At 48.2% G+C, this 18,908-nt stretch overlaps 1 protein-coding gene across 1 annotated transcript in view; it reads right to left on the bottom strand.

Annotated features, from left to right (window-relative positions):
• Nucleotides 1-18,908, bottom strand: part of ITGA9 (integrin subunit alpha 9) — a 368,409-nt gene that overhangs the window by 263,757 nt on the left and 85,744 nt on the right. The window contains exons 14-15 of the mRNA XM_069561451.1: nucleotides 17,145-17,299; nucleotides 7,603-7,763 (exon numbers count right to left, since the gene is read on the bottom strand). Of these exons, the coding sequence (XP_069417552.1) occupies nucleotides 7,603-7,763; nucleotides 17,145-17,299 (316 nt within the window). The remainder of the gene's footprint in view (nucleotides 1-7,602; nucleotides 7,764-17,144; nucleotides 17,300-18,908) is intronic.

Raw genomic sequence — 18,908 nt, 5'->3', positions numbered from 1 at the left:
ACAGTCATATGTGGTAGTGGCCACCACGCTGGGCAGCGTAGCTATGGCACACGTCCAACATCACAGAAAGTGCCTCAAGAGAGTGAAGCTCTGCACAGTTGAAACTGACATCCTTGATTCATGGGGTCGCAAAGAGTCAGACACGACTGAGCGACTGGCCTGAATTGAACTGAACTGAACTGAACCTCCCTTAAGATACGGACACTAAATGAGTTGTTAGTAGAAATCACCGTGCTCTGTGCTCAGTCACTCAGTCACGGTCAACTTTTTGTGACGTCATGAACTGTAGCGCCCCACCCTCCACCCCCCGCCCCCGGCTCCTCTGTCCATAGGACTTTCCAGGAAAGAATACTGGAGAGAGTTACCATTTCCTCCTCCAGGGCATCTGCCCAACTTAGGGATCGAACTTGCATCTCCTGCGTCTCCTGCATTGGCAGGTGGATTCTTTAACACTGCACCACCTGGGAAGCCTAGAAGTCATTGGGAGCCCTTGAAAAGGGCCTCAGAATCAGGTGGCAAGAGCACTTTGCCCTTCCGCCTTCTTTCTGCATGGAAAGGAGGCACAGCAGCTGGAACTCAGCAGCCATCTTAGGACCAAGAGGAGAGGAGCACTGTACTGAGCTCTCACACTTCCCTTCCCTTCCCTTTCCTCTCTCTCTCTACCTAGGTTATCTCATCGAATTTCGTGGCTGTAAACACTAGTTTCTGATGACTCTCAAATTTATACTTATAACCCAGACCACTACTTCAACTGCAGGCTCTTATACACATATCTCCACTTCACCATCTAATAGGTCCCTCAAACTCAGTGTGTCTAAAACTGAACTCCGGATCCTCCCCTTAAAGCCTGGTCCACCTGCAACCTTTTTGTTGAGCTTTAATCAATGTATTCAGTCATATAACCACAAGCACAATCCCATTAGAATATTTTTATCACTTCCAAACTTCCCTCCTAACTCTGCAGCCAAGCATGGATGCCACCTCCCACCCCAGAAACTCTGATCTGCTTTCTGCCTTTTGAGCTGGTCTTTTCCCCAGAATCACAGTAGTAGCCTTTTTAGTCTGGTTTCCTTCACTTAGCATAATAATTTAGGGATCTGCATATCATTCATATCATAAAAATATATCATATCATATCAAGCACTTCATTCTTTGTTATTGCTGAGTAGTATTCCATTGTACAGCCTTTCAAAAGGCAACAGCTGCTTACCTATTCTGCTGTTGGGCATTTTATAAGGAAAAAGCAAGCTGCACAGCAGTGTGCCACAGTATGCCTCCATTTGTGTAAAACACAGCTTTGTGTATTCACTGACAAGTTCTTGGAAGACATGTACAAGAAACTGGAACTTCAGAAGAGAAATAGGGGTGCTGAGAGACATCCTTTCTTTCTATAACTTTACATACAGCTTTAAAAAATGAGTAACTATGTGCATATATTACTGATTAAAAAAAAAGTTTTAAGATGACCTCCTCCATCTACGGTCTGCATCCTTTTCCCCAAAACATACAACTTCTGAGGGGCTATTTCTTTGACTTATCAGGATGATTAATAAGAGATTTTAATCAAGAGATTTAAGCATTTTTTCCAGCTAAAGAAGAAAATTTTGCGGTTTTCCTTTCTCCTCTTCCTCACACAGAGGTTTTCTTTAACTTAATCCTTCCTTGTGCAAGCTAAGTCACTTCAGGTCGCTTTGCAAACCTATAGACTGTACCCTGCAAGGCTACCCTGTCCATGGGAACTCTCCAGGCATGAATACTGGGGTGGGTTGCCATGCCCTTCTGCAGGATGTCTTCCTTAACTGTTTCTTAAACAAGAAAACAAAAGCCTCCAACAGCACTGAAGATTGACATTCGATGGATCCAAACACTCTGCAAACTCACAGTCTATCATGTGACTGAAGCTGGCCCTAAGGCATTTTGCTGGATGTGAAAATGGAAAACAACTACAATACCTGGGCAGACCCCAACGAGTGATCTCCAAGACTGCCTGCTGGCTGGCGTGCTGCCCGCCCTTTGCCAGACCAGGACCTGTGGTAGGTTAAGGTCCCGACTCCCTTGCAGAATCCTCCAGCAACACAAGAGAACAGTCTCCTGAACATCTGCAGCTACTCAGAGAAGCCAATGTGCTTTTATATTCCCTTGTCCAGTGTGGAGTGTTTTTTTTTTTTTTTTTTTTAACATTAATCCTGTTGTTGGCTCCCTTGACAGGGTCTGACACGTGATTTTGCTCACCAAAGGTCTTCTGGAGGCCTTTGGAGGGGGTCTTGGATCCCCACAGTTGGCAGTGAGGCAGCTGACCCTTTGTTCAGCCTTGCCGGGGTTTCTGCACCGCCCTTGTATAGATTCAAAACTATCACGCCCTTTTCCTCACTCCTGAAAAGGCTCTGGTCTGATGGTCAGACATGACTACCTGACCCCATAAAGGGCTGGCTCTCTCAAGGGTCCGTGCAGGACTTGAAGATAAAGCAGCACAGTTAACATCCAGGTAAATATAGAGACCAGAAAACCATGGAGTGATGCAAGAATACAGCCATGCTTCCAAAACTGTCCACTTCATCATCTCATGCCATCATCTCCCAGCCCGAGGTGCAAGACAGGTGAGAAGCCCCACCCTGCAGAGAAGTTCCTTGTGACCACAGACTCCAGCCGACCCAACTGGCCACTTCAGCACAGCTGGGTCTGACAAGCATCTATTTCATGCTGTTCATTCCCAAAGCAGGAGTCAGACAACATGGAACAAGCTCTGAGTGGACAGGAAGCTGATGGCAATCTCCCTGGAGCCAAGGACACCATTTGGCTGAGGATGTTTACATCATGACTTACTGAGCCTTCAAACCTGGACAGCCCTTCAGCAGGCAAGAGCAAGGAGTCACTGCTAATCAAAGCAGGGCATAACCAGGGTTTAGGGCTTCCAAGGTGGGGCTCATGGCACTGTTTCCCATGGCGTATTGTCCAGGCTCTAAAAAAGGACCCACATATTTGGAAAGTTACTTCACAGTCAATATTCCTTTAGTTCTTCTGATTGCATCAGAGAGAAAGTTCAGCCTAGTGCCAGCATGTCTCAAATACTTCCACAGCACTCTATAACTTCCCCTTTGAACACACAGGAAGAGCAGGTCACTTCTTCAGAGACTTCAGCAAATAATGAAGCCCACTTAGAATTCAATGACATTGTTGCCTCCTTAATGTATTTATGTTTACAGCTTCTCTCTCTTTTGGCAGGCAATAATCGGTGTTCTACTTACAGGAGTGTACAAATTATTTTATCTAAGTCAAAAAGCCAATGGGAAAAAAATAGGAAATACAATACCACAGGAGGTACATGTTCGAGACAAAAAAAATGCAAAAACCCTGCGGGTGGTAGGCACATGGTTACACTTGGAGATAAACCAAGGCCTGTGGCATCCCAAGTGCCAGAAATGCTGGGTGAACACAGCAACTAAGGCTGTAAGCGGGAGGGGCATGTTCCAGAAGGAGGGGTCAGTTCACCTTGACAAGAGCCCAGGGCACATGTGAAGTGATGTGGAAATGCAGCTGGACAGGTGAACTGAGGCCAAGTCATGGCAAGCCCTGAGGCTGAGAGGAGCTGTGTGGATTTTCACTGGTGACCGTGGGGACTCACAGAGGTCTCTAGACCATTTCACTAGTAGAAGGGGGCCATCCCTCAAACTGGGCTAGTTTCAGGGAGGAGTGGAGACACACTGGGGCTTGTGGACTCTTGAGGGAGAGATGCCAAGGAAGCAGCTAGAACTGCCTTGGCTCTGCTGACCAAGTGAGGCCCTGAGAATGGACCCACACCCCCAGGAGGATGCAGCTTATCATAGAATTAGGTACTTCGTTCCCTGGTGGCTCAGTGGTAAAGAACCTGCCTGCCAGTGCAGGAGACGTAAGAGACGTGAGTTCAATTGCTGGGTCGGGAAGTTCCCCTGGAGGAGGGCATGGCAACCTACAGCAACACTGTTGCCTAGAGAATCCCATGGCACCCATGGGCAATGGCACCCCACTCCAGTACTCTTGCCTGGAAAATCCCATGGACGGAGGAGCCTGGAAGGCTGCAGTCCATGGGGTCACTGAGGGTCGGACACAACTGAGTGACTTCACTTTCACTTTTCACTTTCATGCATTGGAGAAGAAAATGGCAACCCACTCCAGCGTTCTTGCCTGGAGAATCCCAGGGACGGGGGAGCCTGGTGGGCTGCTGTGTATGGGGTCACACAGAGTCAAACACGACTGAAGCGACTTAGCAGCAGCAGCAGAGAATCCCATGGGTCGCAAAGAGTTGGACACACCTGAAGTGACTGAGCACGCGCACACGGAGGCCCCACGAGGGCTGTGAATGGAACAAAACATGGGACAACACGGCGAGCCTGGGAGGCAGGTGTCCGCCAAAGCAGCTTTCTGTGATCCAGATACTTATCACCATATATGGAATGAAAACTTCAGGGCGAAAAGAACGAACGGGGAAAAAAAGATTGGAATAGGCTTAAAGAAAAAAAGAAAAAAGAAAAACCTAAAGATAGCCTAAACAAAACACACCCAGCCCCTCGCGCCTGCCTCCCTGTCTGCGTGCCATATGGCGTGTGATAAGCGAGAATGCTTTTATCTCTCTTCCCTCACTGTCTATAAAGCCCAGCACCAGCCCCACGGAGAAGGCTGCACGGTGCTCTCAGGCCCTGCTGCCCTGAGGAGCCGCTCCAGGAGGTGGCCAGGCTGCCGTTCCCTGCCCCCAGCACCGCAGCCCGCCTGGGCGCCAGAAGGACCACTGCCTTCCCAGCTGCTTTCCCACAACTCCAGAAACCACAGGCCAGGCCAGCCGAGCCGCAGCACAAGCAGCCAGCCAGCCCTGTAGCTCTCACCTTCGCTGGTCCCTCTGCCAGTCCCCAGGGTCCTCTGCTATGGCCCAGACCATGCCCGGTAGGTGGAAACTTCCCACATGGCTATAAATTCTCAAGCCACCTCGAGCATCTCTTGAGCCACAAAGGCATCAGAAGCTTCTGCCTTCCTGATTGCTCCCGCCACCCCTGTCTCCTTGCGTGACAAAATAACCTGGCAACAGCTATGTTCCAAATTTTCTAGATGCCTAGTTCACTGAAGCCCTGCTCTCTTGCTCTTCCTTAAAATGACCCAAATAATCCCACAGAGGTACATGCCTGCTCTGCACTTCTGAGCCCTGCCCTCATCCTCCAAACTCTTCTGACCACCATCTCAATCTCTCTTCTTTTTAGTCATGTTTTGATTGATGAGTTAAGTACCACTCATGGGATGGAAGGATATCAGTCAGACTGACTCTTCCAACTCGATGCCCAGTTAAATCTGAATTTCAGATAACCTATCAAATAAAATTTTTTTAATTTTATGGATAAGTATATCCCATGCACTATTTGGGATGTACTTTTATACTAAAAATTAGATTTGTTGTTTATCTGAAAATTCAGTTCAACTGGAAATCTTATATATTTATTTGCCAGGTCTGGCAACCCTAGATATCAGCAGGCACAAGAATAAACAGCCTTGGGCAACTCTGCTCTTCCCTATTTAATCCTCAGAAGCCACCACAGAAACAGTCCTGCCTCTGGCCTGCACCTCTATATTGCTGTTTTCTGAGCACTGCCTGCAAAGGTCCTGCAGGCTTTGAGAAGCCCTGTCTTGCAGCCAAGACCCCGGTAGCTACACAGGAAGGGCTAACCTCTCAGTCAAAGCAAAAAGTGAAAGCAAAGACCCCGGTAGCTACACAGGAAGGGCTAACCTCTCAGTCAAAGCAAAAAGATTCCTGATGGAAAGTATCTGTAGAAGAGACCAGCATAAAGAAGCCCAGGGGGACATCCCTGGCAGCTCAGTGGTGAACCCACATGCCAGTGCAAAAGACACAGGTTCGGTCCCTGATCCGAGAAGATCCCACATGCCACAGAGCAACCAAACGCTGTGCCACAACTATGGAACCTGTGCTCAAGAGCCTGGAGCCACAACTTCTGAAGCCCTCGTGCCCTGTATACCTCCCATGCTCCACAGCAAGAGAAGCCACCACAATGATAAGCTCATACATAGCAACTAGACAGCAACCCCTGCTCGTCACAGCTAGAGAAAAGACTGCAGCAATGAAGACCCAGAACAGTCATAGATAAATAAGTGCTTAAAATATGAAAAATAAGGAGCCCAAGAGAAGACACCCCACCTCCAGGGAGTGTGAAAACACCAAGTGCAAGCCCTTAAAGCCTGGCAGTGTCTGGCACGACAGCCTCATACCCCCAAGGGTGATCATGAGCCAACATCATCTTAGACCCAGAGGGGTGGGTGGCCCCCTTGGCTTAACAAGGGCATGAACTGCTTTATAAAAGGCCTTCACCCATAAGGCCAAGGGCAGCTGGTCTGGGCAGGCCCCAGCACGAGTCCTGGCAGGAGTCAGAGCCCAGCCCCACTGAAAAGCATCTCAGGGGCATGGACTCAGGCTCTGGGCCAAAGTGCCATGGATGTGTGGGGCATTCTCTATCTACAAGCCAGAAGCATGTGGAAGCAGCTGTTATTCCCCTGTTCTGGCACTAACAACACAATAATAGAGGGACACTTCATCTCCAATCCATAGACTATTTTTGCTATCATCCAGAAAGCCACTGGCTAATAATAACACATTGAACTACATGTAATTGCCATTTTTGTAAGTCAAGAATGTTAGAAACTGGCAATTACATATGATCCAACCAAATAATAATAATGCTGAGTGCCTGCTGTGTGGCAGACTCTGTGCAAGGCCCTTTAAGAGTATTTCATCATATAATACTTAATTCTGTGACTACCTTTCAAGGCAAGAGATGCAGAAATGGAGACACATAGATGTCAAACCAGGACACACAACAGGTCTATGTGACTCCAAAACTACATTCATCTTACTGACCATGTTGTTGGGTCATGGGGGTCCTTCTACCTCCTATATGCTGTCTGTCTTTGCCTAGGGAGTCAGTGGCTGGACGTTCTTGCAGCGCTGGGCACGAGACTCCCAACCTGATAGTACCTGTCTGCACACGGGCCTCTCTGTAAGTAATCAAAGCCTGGCTGCCAGAAACTAAGTATATTTGCCAGAAGCAAAGTATATTTAACAAATAATTTTAAGAGGAGAAAAACACTTTGAAAGTTTATGTAGAGTGAGGGGGAAAGGGGCCATAAAATCCACCCCTAAAATAAATAGAAAGTAATCAAGAGAGAAAAATCAAACCAGCTGTAAAACACCTTAACCATGACTATGAGGTAACAGGTAATGAATCGCTGATAAAGGCATCAGGTACAGTGTGACGCAGCACCACTGCGATCCAAAGGTGTGTGCTTTTGTGGCTCTCCTCTGAAAAGACTACTGAGCCTCATAGAGGAGGGAGGACAGGAAACCTCCCAAAAGAAGAAGGCAAGGCCAGAAAGCGCCGTTCTCAGAGGCGAAGACCAACACAGGAAGATCAATAAAGAGCTGCCCGACTCCACTTTAAAAAAAGAAGAAACAAATGTTCTCCTCCTTGTAAAATAAAATTTTGAAAGCGCATACGTAATGCAGAATAAAAGTTTCCACCAGTTCCAAATGAACATCTGCAGAGATCAACGTTTGAGGAAAAAGCAACTGACCTTCACGTGGGCCACATAGTGATGACACGTCTCCTCCAAGTGCACCAGCCGCAGCTTCTCAGAGACCTGACCCACGGACTCTCCCAGCAACACGAAGTAGACCCTGGGCAACTGGCTCTTCTCTTTTTTGGCCACATCAGCCGTCAGAACATAATTCAGGCCTGCCAATGAATAAGGTCAAAATGTGAGTGAGGACACACACAGTCACAAGGCCCCCTCCAGACACCCTCAGAGGGTCGCACGCTCCCTTCAGATGATATGCAGCCCTCCGCTGCACAGAGGACTGACGTCAGGCAGCCCTGATCAATACCATCTCACAGAGGAGTATGTAGCCAGGGCCCCCTCCCAAAATCCAGAGAGACCAGGCTCCTGTGGATTCTCTGGGCTTCACACATCACAGCTCCCTCTGATTTAAACCTCATGAGTTATCAACTGAGCCACCAATATACACATCAATGGTTAGCTGTATCCAACACAATTAGTGTCCTAAAAGGCAGGCATCACAGCAAACCTACAGAATATTAAGAGAAGCTACTGAAACTCCTGGGCTTCCCTGGTGGCTCATGGATTACAGCATCTGCCTGCAATGTGGGAGACCTGGGTTCGATCCCTGGGTTGGGAAGATCCACTGGAGAAGGAAATGGCAACCCACTCCAGTATTCTTACCTGGAGAATCCCATGGACGGAGGAGCCTGGTGGGCTACCATCCACGGGGTCACAAAGAGTCGGACACGACTGAGCGACTTCACTTTCACTGAAACTACCAAGGCTACGTGGAATACTGACTCCTATAATGAAATGGGGCATATGCCAACACAAGGGAGCGATCACTCCCCCCAGTAACTCTGACTCATCGCACAGATGTCGAGTAGGGCTCTATAACTGCTGTATCTATTGGACTGTGGCCATCCGTGGTCCACTGAGCTGGGCACCGTGCAGGCGTACGAGACTCATCAAAGAACAACATGGGCAAACCCCCTGCCCTCATAGAGCTTTCGTGCAGGGAAACACAGAGGAGGCTGAAGCCAACTTCATCCCCGGGCCGCCGTGGGGTGGGACCACAGGGTTTAATGGTGCCTACTGGTTCAACAAAATCATGACCACCATGAGGTCTGTATTGAGGTGCACCCCTAAATAAGAAAACCTCATCACCTGTGCCTCAAGGTGTAATGCTAGGGTGGCAGAACCTATTGTGACAAAATGTAGGACTTTAAAACATGGTCACAATACACAATTGGATAAACCCAAAAGTTCTCACCTCCATTATCTCAGAGTTTGTCAGTAAGTATGTTGACAATATGTTTTATTAGGTAAGTATGGCTTTAGTATCAACAGAACCATTTCACTGCTCTTCTGTACCACATAACACTTTTTTACATAATACTATTTCTTAGCAGCTTTGTGGATTCAGGGGAGCATGGCATTTTTAAGGTGAGAGAAAAGGAGTGTCTGTGCCTACAATGACCAGATGAGACTGCTGAGCAGAGGGAAAACGGATGACCCAGCCCCTGCCCTGGCTCCACACATGAGCCTCCTAGTAGATGGGCTCTTGTACCCCAAAAAAGTAGCCTCACACCTGCCAGCATTTAACTATATGAGCTGGGGCCGTGGGGATGGCTCTGCCTTTTAATAACATCAAAGGGATCAGCCACTAGGGAAGGTATGAAGGGAGAAAGTGACCTGGACAGGCATTCGGCAGCTGCCACAGGGCATATTTTTGATGCATTTAATGGGTTTTCTTGGGCCTCTGCCATCTCAGGGACTTTGCCGGGCTACGGCAGCAGATTCCTGGTCAGCAAGGGCAGGTCTGCCCCAGCTTGTTTATTTCAGCAAATAGCTGATTTCCAAGGTGAAGCTGGGTCACCAAGAGGTACCTGAGACCTGGATGGTGATATTATTGAAAAGAGAAGAATGCATACAGGAAAGTACTTCAACAGAGAAAGCACAGGAGCCCGCACAAGATTTACACACTGCTCTGACAGCAGTGGGGCAGGAAAGGAGGCAGGCTTGTAGAATGTGAAAGCTTTCAGGCAAGCCTAGGAACCAATTCGATCAAGATCCTCATTTTTTCAGATGAGGAACTGATGTCCCAAGAGGGAACAAGTAAAGCAATTATCCTCCAATTAAAAATAATTATTTTTTTAAAAAAAGAGGGAACAAGACTTGCTCCCAGCCAGAGAGCGGAATCTGGAGCTCTCCTCAATCCCCAGTGTTGGGCTCTTCCTATCACAGTGGTTCTTGGTACGTTTTTACATTACTGGATCAAAAACTCACATTCTTTGAATGCACAGACAGCAGAATCAAACAAGTATAGAGATCTGGAACTGAATGTTAGCCAATTTACTTTCTCTTGATCACAATTTCCCTGAGCAACAGCCAAACAGTAAGAAAGAATAAGTAGAAATGAAGTGAGTTTCCAAGTTCCATTTAGCAAGGTCAAGACAGGAGATGGGCATTGCTGAAGATGAGCCAGAAGACCTTGCTAAATGGGGTCCCCTCTGCACTCCCCATCTGGCCATCCTGCCAGGTGAGGGAGCCACAGCTGCCCTTCCGTGGCTGGGCGTGAAGGGTGACCATGGAGAGAACAGCACATTTGAACCATCTCGTTAGCAATGAATGGCCAAGCCCAGAGAAAATCGGGTGGAAATGAGCACAGGAAGACAGAGCAGATAGCATCGTGCCCCACCCACATCCTCTTGGCTTTTACCATTCCTCTGCTGTCCAACCCAACTTCTAAACTGCTGGCACCTGCAACTCCTTTTCACAAGGGCTTTGGTGGCCCCACCCATTGGGACAGCAGGCCAGGAGCACCAAGGACTAAAGCCCCTGGGACAGCCCGAAAGAAGGCGTGACCCCAGCTCCCCGGTCCCTTGGGTGGGGTAACTGTGAGGTGTGTCTACACTGGCTCCCAGGCTTCCCCAGCAGGCTTCCACTCTGGCAGTCCTCTTAACAGAGGTAACAGGTTCAATAACACATGCTCTATTCTGCTGCTGTGATGGTTTCTGGTCAACTCGACTAAGCCATGGTATTTGGTCAAACACCTATCTGAACATCACAGTGAAAGTACTTTCTAGATGAGGTTGACATTTACATCAGTTAGTGCTTAGTCGCTCAGTCATGTCTGACTCTTTGCGACCCCATGGACTGTAGCCTGCCAGGCTCCTCTGTCCATGCAGATTCTCCTGGCAAGAATACTGCAGTGGGTTGCCATGCCCTGCTCCAGGGGATCTTCCCAACCCAGGGATCGAAGCTAGGCCTCCCTCATTGCAGGTGGATTCTTCATCGCCTGAGCCACCTTCGAATAAAGCAGATTACCATCTAGGATGTAGGTGGGCCTCACCTAATTAGTTGATGGTCTTAAAGGAAAAAGACCAAAGGTGCCCCCCAAACCAATGAATGCTGCTTCCAGACTGCTTCTGAGCTGCAATACCTTATACCTACATATACAGTATCCAATATCCTCATGAATCTGTTTCTCTGGTGAACCCCGACTACTGCAGCTGCCTTCCCTTCTTTTCTCAAGGTCCTGCTTTCCTACTGGTGTTTCCTGGGATCCCCCCGTGAATCAACAATGTGCATCCAAATCTTTGCCACAGGCTTTACTTCTGCAAGAATTTGGATTACAGTGGGGCAAGTCCAGAAAACAGAATGAATTTGACCCTCCATATGTGCCAAGAACTGTGCAGATATTTTACAAACATCAAGCTTAGTCTCCCAAAACTCTGTCTAACTGCAGAATCACTGGCCCAATATATTTCTCTTGCAACTCAAGGGAGAGGAGAAACAGCTCTGAGTCACTAGCCCTGATCTGAGGACCACAACCGCTGTTCTGCTCTGGGCAGAGTGTACTCATGCCAACAAGCTCACCTATCCGATATTTCTAAAGTGTGAAAGTGTACAATCAGACAGACCAGATTCATCTGATTTACCAAGTGCAATCATTTGGGAAACAGTTCATCTTTTGAACTGCCTACTCAGAGTTTCTCCTTGATTTAAAACGTACTTTGGTATTTTAAATTATACAATAAGAAGTTAGCACCTTATCAAATCTCTCTTCTACAACAAAACCAAGAGACACATCATGGGAAACCCAGCCTGAGGGAGGAGGTAGCTGTTGGAGTGGGAAGAAGGGCAGATCATCCTGACTCTGAGCTCGACCAGTGGTTTTTAAACAGCCCCCACCCCAGGTGTGTCTGAAAGGAAGGTCCCCCGCGCCCCACCGCCCCAGGCAGCAGAGGAGATGCTGGAGAAACAGCTGGGCAGCATGCTTGGCTCAGCAGCCCGCCTTGTGGGAAGATGGGAGCATCAGGCTGGCAGAGTTGCCAATGGCCTCCCCAGCTCAGTCAGCCAGGCCCAGGGAGGCGCTGGTTCTGATTAGGGCCTGCTCCAACGGCACACAGCACAGCCTCAGCTCTCCTTCTGGCAGCCTGTGTCCCTGCCATGTCGAATGATGTCATCTTGATGGAAAAGCTGATCTGCTTGGAGTCATGCTTCCAGCCTCCTCCTTTCCCTACCCCCCAGCTGGTCCCCCAGGGCCCCCCACACCGGCCTGGGCCAGCAGCAAGCCAGCTGTCTTGCATCAACGTGGCTCTGGTCGCTCCCGGCGAGTTTTGATTCATTCCCATTCTCCATTAGAACATGATTTCAGCTATGAAATTCTACCAATAAATCCTCCTTCCAGACTTATTCTGAGCTTCCCTTCAAGTTTTCCAGGGGAGAGGGGAGAAAGAGACTGCTTCTACTTTCCTAACTTTCCTAACTTTTCTTACCCACCCTCCAAGCAATGAGGTGGTAATTACAGTAGGGTCCCCTCTCCTCACAGAACATGGACTTGCCTCATTATCCCATCTCCATGCTTCTTGAGAGACCAGAAGGAGCTCAGAAAATGTTCTCCATGTGCAAACACTCTCCGGAGTAAAAATGCACCCTGAGGACCAGAGGAAGGGTCTGGGTACAAACTGCCTGGTGTCAATCACTGCCTTGCATGACCTTGGTGCCATTTCTCAGGACCTGGCTGTACTGCCTGTCTGGGGGCAGGACAAGCCCCCTGCTCACTCTCAGCCTCGCCAGACTGCATAAGAGCCACGGAAATATGGGGGTGCCAGGTCAGAGCACAGAACACAACCACTTAGGGCTCAGCCCTGCGTGGTTTCCACCTAGCTTTCCGGAGATAGTCCAGAATTGCCTGCTTGAGTCTCAGCCTCTGAGGACTGACAAGTGCTTTTAGGCTTCAGCCTGGCCAGCAAGTTAGGTACAGGCTTGGTCTGCAAGTAAGGAGCAGAGACCCCACCAAGATAGACAGCTTGAGGGAGGCTGCAAGGCTGCAGGAGGGGAAGGGACTTCTCATCAGCTTAACCCAGCGACTGTTTTCCACGCAGCTGCTTCCAACAGCAGTTAATTTTCATTTCTTCCCCCGCCCACCCCCCGCCAAACCCTAGAGCCAGCCTCACTGCAACCCTGGGATATACCAATGGCACCAACCAGTGTCCCCACCTCCGAGGTTTAGATGCCAGGTCTGCAAGGTCCCTTCTCCAAGCTTACAGGTTCTGATGACCCCAAGCAAGTGGTCCACCCCACATATAACATTTTCCCTTTGTTGTCCTTGACCAGAGGTTCTCACATCCAAGCCAGCTGCAGGTTTGTTAAAACCTAGGTTGCTGGGCCTTACTCTCAGAGTTTCTGAATCACACAGAATTCACACTTCTGACAAGATTTCATCTGCTGTGTTGTGGCTGGTCAGGAACCACTTTTAAGATACCTCATACAGACCTACAAGCAGCTTCCTGCAGTCACTACCAGGCCCTCCATGACCTGCCTAACTGATTCCCAGTGTTAAATTCTCTCTGTTAAAATAACTGGTGTGGTTTCCATTCTCCTGGATGGACTTTGCTAGGCTCTCATGGGGGCCAAGGCAGAGTTGCCCCCAGAGAGAACTGCTCTGTTTCCCATAGTACCACCAGAAGCCACAGTGGCCCCTCTAGTGGCTTGGGCCAACAGCTGGCCCTGAATGTCCTGTGCCCAAGCGGGAGCCGTGGGTCTTCCATTACAACACAGACAATGAAGAGGCAAATGGAGTCCCTTCTCTGTGTGTATGCCTGAGCTCTACCAGGTCCCCAGGGAGAGAAAAAGCTAAAGAGATGACTATAAGTCAACTGCTTACAGTCCCCCCAAAACATTCTCAGGGTGGTCCCACAGCTGAAGATGCCAGCAGACATATACCACTTCTGACAACTGTTCAGAAGTACCGAGCACGCCACTGGGCACCTCCTTATTGCACTGCCCAGGCTGTCCTGTCCAAACACAGCCATTCTGCTGACAAACTCTGCTCTGGATACGCAGACATTCAGAGGTGACTGGAAGATACCCTCTTGCCAAGCATGCCACAGCCAAAACCACCACTAACATGTTCTTTCATCTTCCTCCAGCAATGAGAGTGAGGAAGGCTTGTAACTGGAGTTCTAGCCCTGGGCTCCCAATGCAGAGGCTTGGGCGATGACATTGAGTTGGCCAGCACCAGCTACTAGGCTGGGAGGGGAGCAGAGGATGTCTGTGCACTGAAGGTATCCCCATCTTTCCTGCATCTGGAAACTGGGGACCTGATCTTCCTGATGGTGCAGAACCCTGGGGAAGCTTCTATGGAGAACTCTACCCACGTCTGTATCCACGGGGCTACTTCAGCTCCACCATCACAGCTTCCCATGGTTCCCTCCTCAAACCTTCTATATTCCACTGCCAGCTCATTTAGGGGCACATTTCTACATTTCTCCCATTACTGCAAAAACTAAGCTATCACTCATTTCCCTGAATGCCAGAAAAAGGGCCAGGAAATGCCAAGGATAGATAACTTCCTACATTGCTCTGCAAATACCCAAATTCTCCAGTTACCATCCTCTTTAAGCCTGACTCTTAAATAAATGTGTACAAACATCCCCTTAGACTATCAGGAGATACTGGATTTCATCAATGACCCCCTGTGGCAGATGGAGAGTAAGGAAGTGACATATAGCACTAGGGGAGGAGCACCTGCTCAATGCTCCACACCCTAAAGCCAGACTTCTGCCCCTGGCGGCAGTCCTGGATGCCATCCAACAGCTGGTCTCTTCCATCATCCTCCACCACTGAAGGGCCATGACTAGCCCAGACCTACATTATAATTCTGCTTGGAGATCACTGAAAGAGGCCCTGATGACCAGGGTCGCTGAAAGGGGCTCAGGTGACCGGGGTCTATGAATGGAGCCCCAGTGACTGGAGTCAATGAAAGGGGCCCCAATGACTGGGGTCAATGACCAGAGCCCCAGAAGGAGACACTTGCTGGAGGCAGCGTGAGAAAACACCCACATCTCCCCCTGGCTCAGCCCTTGAATCTACGAATTAAGAGTTTGCTCTCGCACTTATGTCATATGCTCTGAAATCACTCTTGCTCCAAACTTGCATTTTGGTTTCTTCTCCTCTGTTCCTGCTCTACCAACTTACCTCCATTTTCACCACCACAGTGATGTGGTTAATGAGTCTGAAAACTGTGTATGCAGCTTCAGGATCAACATAGAAACTCTTTCTAATTCCCCTTAAAAGCTCCATGAGGACATGGCTGGCTCATGTAGGCACACAATAAATATTTGACAAATGAACACACACATGAACTATTAACTGCTTGCTTTTCTTAAGAGTTCTACAATAGAATAGTTCTGATTATTTTTAAATACACCAGAAGTAATCTTCAACTCAACAATTCTTTTAAAATGCTTTTTAATGGAGTCCAACTATATCACGAGTTGATATTTGATAAAGGACATACCATCTAATTAGGCAGAGGATATATGAGTCCCAAGACCATCAGACCATTTTTTTTTCCTAGAGACTGCGGTGCCTTAAACAATTAGGGAGGTGGCAGGAAATTGTTTTTGGAAAGCAATAGTATCATCAGACCAGAATTCAACTTTGGCTTCACCAAGAGCTGTGTGATCTGGACCAAGTATCTTTCTCTCACTGGATTTGCAGACAAAAAGTTTGTTAGTTCTCTCTCACTACCCAGGTTCCAAGTTCACAGTAAATCCATATTCAATTTTGAAATTTCTGAGTTCTTTTTCAAAAATCCATAAAAAAAATAGATTTCACTGTTGAGTTTATTCAATCCATCTGAAGATCAAGAGAAATGTCGATGAAACAAGCCAGAACAGCAGTCTCTTTTGGCACCAGGGCCCAATTTCATGGAAGACAAATTTTTCTATGAACTGGGGTAGGGGAAATGGTTTGGGGACAATTGAAGAGAATTACACTTTTTGTGCAGTTTATTTCTGTTATTATTATTACATCAGCTCCCCGTCAGATCATCAGGCATTAGATCCCGGAGTCTGGGGACTCCTGGCCTAGAAGGACTAGCATATTGTCATCTAAGGTAGAGCATTCAGGATGCAGCTGAGAAAGTGACTAGTACAGACGCCTGTGTTCTGTGTGTCTGGGCTCCCACACACTTGCACGTGCACGTGCACTCCAGAGCAGAACATCTCAAACTTCGATGCGTCCCAGCGTCCTGTGGGGATCTTATGAATGCAGATTCTGGTTCAGAGTCTAGAACAGGGCCTGTGATTCCGCGCGTCTAACAAACTCCTAGGGGATGCTGACACAGTTTGTCCAAGGACTACATGTAAGGAGGGAGAGGAGACACTCATGACATTAAAAATGTCTAAGAAAGTCAAAGAATCCAGGTCCTTAATGGTGGTGCTGTGGGGTTTTTTAAAAAAAAATTTTTGTTTTTCATTTCCTTGGAGCTCTCCTTTCTTTTATTCCATCAGCCTTTCAAGTAAAAACAAAAGACTTCTTAATCTGCACAACTGCGCCAGATTCACTTCCTTCAGGTGATCACACACTCTGAATTCTAAGCCACACTGATCCTGTCTTGTTCCAGGGCTTGATCCAGTCTCGGAAGTAAGTCAGCAAGTCGACCTCCCCTTATTAGAGAAATGGCAGGGACGGCTGCCAGTGGCCAGGGTTTACCGGCCTCTCCTCCATCATCTGAAGCTAACAAAGGCAGCTCCCTGCCTTTTGGAAGCCTGAACCTTTGTAAAATTCTGCATGCTAATCCCACCACTCATCCTGTCTCTGATTCCACAGTAAAGAATCTGGCTGGTGCTGCAGGCTCAAGGGAGAGCCTCCAAAGTCCCACTACTTTTTTTCCTAAGTACATGGAATGTTTCGGAAGGGCCAGGCTACCCACTGCATGTCCACAAGACCCACCACCTGTCCTCCCTGTGGCCCAGTGAGGTTTCAGTATGGTCCAGGGACATTTGGAGAAATGATGCTTACAGTCAAATATTATTCTTCTGAGAGCTGGAGGTGGCACTGAATTGGGAAACTAATGGTAAGAAGAGCAGAGGGGGAACCTTAGGGAAAAGGGCATCTAGCCTGTGGATCCGCTGCCTGTAAACCCAGCCAGGTGGCACTTCAGGAGGGAACTCCAGAAAAGCCCCTGGTTGCCCATGATCCCACAGTCCCACTCCAGTTAGGATGGCTATGCGGAGCCCCGACTTGGTCTTGTGTGTTACCTATTTCTCCCGGAACGTGTTTGCCGTGGAAGCTAAAGCAGGCGGTGACGTTCAGGCAGTTCACAGGCTGCTGGCCGTCATGACACTGAGGCGCCGTGATGTTGATGGAGGCGGGGAGGAAGATGGAGACATCCACTGTGATGACGGGTCTCGCCCTACAGGTCAGGAGGAACCAAACGATAACTAAGCCAACAGGACAATTCCTAGGGCTTCAGCCCAGCATCTAAGCAAAGTATGAAACAGCCTGAGTGGGAGAAAATGGGCAGGGTGCTCTGTAAATCCTATTCTCTGGTGTCCCAGCTTATTTCCCAATAAATGAACAGTTATCTTCCCAATAATAAAGGCCAGCTAGTTGTTAATAAAACACATCTGGTTGAAGCCATAAATGAACCTCCAGATGTTGGGAGATTATTTGAAAAATTTCACCAATTAACTTTTGATTTCCATTTTATTAGGAAGATAGGAACAGATTTAAGAGGTGTCCCTACAGGGGGATGCCATGACTCAAGATTAACAGACGCACGAGCAGGAATCCCCCAACACATTTACTGCCTTTATTGCATGAACTGCAAAGTCCCATCCAGAAACCTTCCCTCTTCGTTTACTCCCATCAATTAGTTAAGTGCTTTTTCTAAAAGACCTTGATAAATGCGGTCCCAGCTGGTAACAGCAAAGCATTTCAGAGCTGAAGAAATCACCCTGCCTAATAGCTGGACCAAGTGAAACCCAATGAACATGCACACTCCTGTCACTGACAAGGACCACCCCCCAGTGCTTGATGGATGGACATCACTGCTGGCCTTCTGGGGACTCCCCAGGGGCCCCCTATTGGAAGCAGGGAGTGAATCACACCATTCTGCTCTGGTTGCAAACATCTGCTGAGGGAAGATTCACCTAAACTGTGGCTTAACCTTCTCCTCTCCAGGCCTCACAAAGAGACCCTTTTACCCCCAAGGAGCCCCAGCCTTCACGCCGCTGGGGTGATATAACAAGATTAAGGGGCTTTAGCAGTTTGAGAACAATGACCTCACTTGTGTTCAATGATCCCGCAAAGAGCGCCCAGGGGGACAAGACAGATGGGAGCCAGGACCAACACCAACTCGGAGAAAAGAAAGCATTAAAGAAAACCTCGAGGAAGAAAGGAAGCAAGGAACTGCGTGGCCCAGATGGAGTTAGGGGATTTCACTGCTGCCAGCACTGCCTTGAGATGTGGCTTAGGAGGAGAACAATTGTGACAAGCAGAAAGGAACTACGGGCAGACCCAGCTGCAAGTCTAATGGAAGTCAGACAATGGCAGTGCCTGGAAATCCAATATCTGGTTTCCAACTTCCTTCTGGGTTCATCCTTAGAAGATGCTCGAGTGTTCCTTAGCACCCCAGCACTTGGATTTCTTCCTTCTCTGTGTCCACACCTCACCTTACCTACTAAGGCCACTGTCCATGTCCAAATTCATCCCATCAGCCTACAGGCCCTCCAAGGCTGGGATCCTGCTGAATTCATCCTGATATTGCATAGTGAGTAGGTGTTCAAAAACCCAGAGGGATGGGATGGGGAGAGAGGAGGGAGGGGGGTTCAGGAGGGGGAACGCATGTACACTCATGGCAGATTCAAGTCAATGTATGGCAAAACCAATACAGTATTATACAGTAAAATAAATTTTAAAAAATAGATAACTACTAAGGACTTAACTACATAGCACAGGGAAATTTTACTCAATACTCTGTAATGAGTCATATGGGAAAGATTTTTTAAAAAGAGTAGATA

This window comes from Ovis canadensis, chromosome 19 (assembly GCF_042477335.2).
Source record: "Ovis canadensis isolate MfBH-ARS-UI-01 breed Bighorn chromosome 19, ARS-UI_OviCan_v2, whole genome shotgun sequence".
Lineage (NCBI taxonomy): Eukaryota > Metazoa > Chordata > Mammalia > Artiodactyla > Bovidae > Ovis > Ovis canadensis.
Note: the sequence above shows the minus strand (reverse complement) of the source record. Positions and strands in the feature narration are given on the sequence as shown.